Raw genomic sequence first — 5520 nt, forward strand, 5'->3', positions numbered from 1 at the left:
ATGACGATTGAACAGTGCAAGGATGTTGAGAGTGGAGAAGCCCTTAATGGGCTTCAGGATTTGGAGGTGCCATTGGTTCTATCAGGGAAGGACGTTGAGTCTGATTCTGAACATGATAAGGTGGAAAATGGATCCAATGGAATGGTCCTGTTCAGTACATTTGTTGCTGTCTGTGGTTCCTTCGCATTTGGAACTTGTGTAAGTATCTTTATATCGTCCCCCCCCTCCTCTCTCAGTGATTTGAATTATGGAAAGAAACAGAAAAGAAAAGAACTGCACTTCCTCCTCCTCCTCCTCTTCTGCCTTCGAAAACTTCGTGCATGGCTTGAGTAACGTTCTGAAAACTGATAGTTACTGAGTGTCGTCTTCCTTCTTTGTTTTTGTGTTCTGGGTTAGGATCCAAACCAGAAATTACACCGCACAAACAAACAAAAAAAGGTTTGGAGTTTTAGCTTAAGTTATTATTTTGGCAGGTGGGCTATTCAGCACCCACTCAAGCAGCTATCAGGGCAGATCTAAATTTGTCTCTTGCTGAGGTTTGTATTCTGTTTTCCTCTCTTTATTGAAACTTTCTTCATATTATATTATAGTCTTATTACAGCCTGTTTTCCTCTCCTCTTTCCGGGATGGCAGTTTTCCATGTTTGGATCTTTAGTCACTATTGGTGCCATGCTTGGAGCTATAACAAGTGGGCGGATCACTGATTTTATTGGACGGAAAGGGGTATGATTATATGCTAAATCTAAAACTCTAATACTTTTAGCCGCTTTTTCACTCTGCTAAGTCTGAATTTTCTTGGGAAACAGGCAATGAGAATTTCTGCAGGTTTTTGCATTATAGGATGGTTAGCTGTCTTCTTCTCCAAGGTATGATTTTCTGCACAATTCAAATCCATCTGAAGTTTTTCCTTCTCTATCGTTATGGAATTGTTACAGAACGTTAAAAGACGTATGATTTTACCTGCTTCAGTGTTCTGGCTTTCTTGACATGGGAAGATTATTCACTGGATATGGAATTGGAGTTATCTCATACGTGGTAAGTATCCAATAAGGCCTTACCAAAGGAGCAAAAAGATAACTTCGACACTAAGCTTCTGCTAATTAACATAATGATATGTTGACTTTTAATGACAACCTTACAAATTTTTAACACATGTTAGCGGAATGAAACAGGTCCCTGTATATATAGCAGAAATAGCACCGAAGAACCTGCGAGGAGGACTTGCAACAACAAATCAGGTATGAGAGGAGAATTGACTGTTGTATTTCTGTTGTTTCCTAGATTGATGCTGGGTTTAATTTTGGCCTCTGCAATGATTGCTGTGCAGCTTATGATTGTTATTGGAGCTTCAGTCTCCTTCTTATTAGGAAGCGTCATAACTTGGAGAACACTAGCTCTTGCTGGCAAGTAACATAATTACGTTTCAATTTTCACTTAAAATGCATTCAGTGAGAAGATAAAGGTCTAAACTTTTGTGCTTGGTTTAAACTTTGAAGGGCTTGTGCCATGCATTTCATTGCTGATTGGTTTGTGCTTTATACCTGAGTCACCCAGATGGCTGGTAAGTATTACATTAGTATATATGATCAAAAGAGCTTTGTCTTTTAGGAGAGGAAGATAAAAATGTAATTAATAAACTGAAAATTATTGTTTCCAGGCAAAGGTTGGCCAAGAAAAGGAATTTCAAGCAGCTTTAAGGAGACTTAGGGGAAAAGATGTTGATATCTCTTATGAAGCTTCTGAAATTCTGGTACTTTCCAAGCTCTTATAACTGTTTGAACCTTTGTAAATAAAATTTTTTAGTAAGTGTGAGACATTCCAGGGGTTGATTAACTGTTCTGTGTTCTGTAACAGGAATATATTGAAACTCTTCAAAGCCTTCCCAAGACCCAGTTTCTAGATTTGTTCCAAACCAAACACGTGCGCTCTGTAGTTGTAAGGAACTCTCTCATTTCAAGGATATTTAACCACGGGTATGCAACAATTAAAAGGATTCTAATTATATTTTACAATTCAGATTGGGGTAGGGCTAATGGTATGTCAACAACTTGTTGGAATCAATGGTATCGGATTCTACACGGCAGAGACTTTCGTAGCAGCTGGTAAACGAAAACTTATGAGCTGATTTTAATACCCATAAAAGGGGAAAATAAGAGAAAGATGAAAATTCATACTTATCATGTATAACTTGATTTGCAGGTTTTTCTTCAGGCAAAATTGGCACCATAGCCTACGCTTTTACTCAGGTTGTTGATCTTTTCCTTTACTGATTTCCTGAACATCAATCATATAACTATATTTCTGTATAAACTCAAGTCTTCTGATAATGAATGATAGGTTCCGTTGACTGTGGTTGGAGCCATTTTGATGGATAAGTCTGGTAGAAGACCACTCATCATGGTAAATCTAATTTCAAGTTTTCTTTTTCATTCATCATCTTATAAAGCAAAGTGAAGTAGGAGCTTTGCTTGCGTTACAAACGTGCTCATATTCATGCATTTTGCAGATTTCTGCAGCTGGGACATTCTTAGGCTCCTTTATGACAGGAGCTGCTTTCTTTCTCAAGGCAAGTCTTCAGTATTATATTATGCACAAATATTAGATATAGCATTTATGAGTTTCCAAAAAAAATTTCCATGAATCATACTTTCATTAGAGAATCTAACGGCAAATACGTATGAAACCTCACCAAAGTCTGGTCCTTATCAGCTAGGTTTAGTGTTTGAGCCTCAAATCTGAACTTGTGCTATCTGATTCCATTGAACAGGGTCACAGCTTACTGCTTGGGTCGGTACCAATATTAGCTGTCGGTGGCATACTGGTAAGTCTACTTCTGCACCTACTGCTAGTTACCGTACATATTTTATAATCTGAAGGCATTTGGTTAACTGGCAAGCGAACTATGAAATCTATGAACTCAATCTTGACCCTCTTTGTAACCAGATCTATGTAGCAGCATTCTCCATTGGCTTGGGACCGGTTCCTTGGGTGATAATGTCTGAGGTATGTATCCCTTGACACAAGCACCTTGAAGCTTTTATTTTCTATAAATCATAATGAGGAAAAGATAAACAGAGGGAAGCCCAGGAAAATTATTCTAATACTAGTCTTCATTTGGCAGGTCTTTCCCATACATGTGAAGGGAACTGCTGGAAGCTTGGTGGTTTTGGTGAACTGGTTGGGAGCTTGGTTGGTTTCATACACATTCAACTTCCTCATGAGTTGGAGTTCTCCTGGTAAGCACAAACTGCAACAAACTCAGTTTGATATAGCTTTGTTATATTGATCTTGTGAGGTTTGTATAATGTTATCAGAGCTAATAATATGGATTGACTCTACAGATTGTGGCGGGTACATGTTGTCATTTTACTAATTAGACAACATGTACCCGTCAACTTAGTGATACCTCTAACTCTTATATCACATCAATATTTTTGATTTAAAATAAATAAAATTTATAATAAACTGTATTTCTGACAATCTGTGGATAGTACAACTTATTTCTTAGACTCTATGAAATGCAAGAAAAATATGTATAAGCGTAAAAAAAACATGTAAAAATTGATTGCCTATCTAGTTTATTTTGTAACTTATGCTTCATTTTCCTTTGTTCAGGTACTTTATTTCTGTATGCTGGCTGTTCCCTCTTGACCATTCTATTTGTTGCAAAGTTAGTCCCAGAAACCAAAGGCAAAACTCTAGAAGAGATTCAGGGATGCATCAATTCATAAAGGAAAATGACTAATTAAGAAAGATTTGGATGGGTAAATTCAGGACTTTAGTGTCTTAACTATCTCTGTCTTGTTGAATTTTGACGGTGGACACTCAAGGCATAAAGAAGGATATCGCCATGGCAGAAAGATACTGTCCAGTGATCACAGGATCATGTATCAAATTCTTTGAGCTTCATTTGATAAAGATGGAGGAAAGCTTCATATAGGCTAGGAACCCAGAAAATCATAAAATGCAGCTACCTTCAGGGCACATGTGAGTTGTGGATGAATTTCATTGATGTAATAATGAGTGACAAGTTACTTGAATTGAATGTATTCATTTTATCATATTAGTTTATTATTAAGATTCTTTTTTTCATGGGCAACTCATAGTGCGCATGTCTCTCTCTGTCTGTATATATCTATATAGTATTTATTACTCTTATGATCTTATATACAAGTCATTTGTAATATGTTTCACTTTAAACCTTAATAAATCTGACTTAAAATTCAACAATTTTTCCAACTTTAACTCATTTAATATAGACCCTTTCTAAAAAAATAACAATTTCTTCAATAATAAATAAAAGGTAAAACAATACATTTATGTTCAAAATTTAATTATATGATTTATAAATAAGGAAAAAAAAATCTTCTATCTATTTTATAAATAGAATCAAAAGAGTATTATGCTAATAAGGTTGACAAATACACAGACAATCCCGTAGAATGAGGCTAAGATAACCAAATAAGAGAAAAATAAAGGTAAAAAAAAGTGTTTGGATTCATACTAAAAACTATGGTTTTTGTTACTTTCTTTTTTTTTTTTTAAATTTAATCAAGGGTTTCTCCTTTCGAAGTTTAAAGAATAAAAGATTTTCATCTCTAGTACGCTTCCAAAGATTCGAATTTCTGTTCTTCTTCTTACAAGAATGAAACCGTTTATTACCTCAACCAACTGCTCGTTACTTTTTATTGCTTTCTAACATAAAGGCAAACACATTAAATCATTAAAAAAAAAACATTTGTGGTTACATTCTAATAGATAATCAGGATCCGATGTCTTGCATTACTGGGGTAAGGTACGAAAACCTTATATATTCTTTCTTGCTTCATAAGATTATTCTTACCTTCAAGAGATTTTAATTCTATTTATTTTTTTATTAGCTAGTATTTTAAAATTTTTCAAAAAATATACCTATTTCTTGAGCTCTCTAAACGAATTTGTCATTAAGTTGTCTTTTGCAGCACCTATTCAGTAGATTTTGTCCCCTCTATCATGGAAATATGATTATATATTTAGTAAATGATTTACCATTTTTTTGTTTTTTCCCCCCTCTCATTAAATATGGTATATTTAGCTTGTTTGATTGGTCCCTCAAAATTCGAACAAGGGAATGGGATGAATTTTGATTTGGAAAAGATATTAACGTAAGAGGATTAGGATATGACTGCATATAAAGCCTATCTTATGATGACCCTTATCTTTTTCAAAATGCCTTGTACGTTATCAATTTTGTGATGTTAAAGTAATTAATCAAATTGCTCCCAACAAGATTAGTCTCAAACTCAAAATAGCTTGAAAATATTTTGAGTTATATGAAAAAAATTAATTAGATTTTTTTTTGCCAAAAGTAATTAATTAGATTTATGCAATGCATGTGGTCATATCGTAAATAGAAAATGCACAATTTATAATCTGTAAATGCGACTTTATGATATTTTATGTGTTTGTAGATAGGTATGGATTTAATAAATTCTTTTATGAAAAGCAAATTCAAATTAAGTCAAAATCTGCCGATTACGA

General features: G+C 34.4%; 1 protein-coding gene across 1 annotated transcript; it reads left to right on the top strand.

Annotated features, from left to right (window-relative positions):
* Positions 1-3731, top strand: LOC114750441 (sugar transporter ERD6-like 16). The gene is made up of 18 exons (XM_028939042.1): positions 1-198; positions 474-536; positions 634-723; positions 807-866; positions 970-1035; positions 1173-1238; positions 1328-1403; positions 1497-1561; positions 1658-1750; positions 1855-1935; positions 2018-2102; positions 2200-2246; positions 2338-2400; positions 2507-2566; positions 2768-2821; positions 2944-3003; positions 3122-3236; positions 3616-3731. The coding sequence occupies exons 1-18, from the start codon at positions 1-3 to the stop codon at positions 3729-3731; spliced, it is 1458 nt and encodes a 485-aa protein (XP_028794875.1).
* Positions 3732-5520: the final 1789 nt, after the last annotated feature.

This window comes from Neltuma alba, unplaced genomic scaffold (assembly GCF_004799145.2).
Source record: "Neltuma alba isolate B1F8T4 unplaced genomic scaffold, ASM479914v2 tig00006445_pilon, whole genome shotgun sequence".
In the NCBI taxonomy this organism is placed as follows: Eukaryota; Viridiplantae; Streptophyta; class Magnoliopsida; order Fabales; family Fabaceae; genus Neltuma; species Neltuma alba.

Bases quoted from the DNA above. Each gene is read 5' to 3' on its own strand.
- LOC114750441 (XM_028939042.1), top strand. From the start codon at position 1: ATGACGATTGAACAGTGCAAGGATGTTGAGAGTGGAGAAGCCCTTAAT. The intron at 724-806 runs GTATGATTATAT...CTTGGGAAACAG, and splicing joins ATTTTATTGGACGGAAAGGG to GCAATGAGAATTTCTGCAGG. The intron at 1,936-2,017 runs GTAAGGAACTCT...TTTACAATTCAG, and splicing joins AACACGTGCGCTCTGTAGTT to ATTGGGGTAGGGCTAATGGT.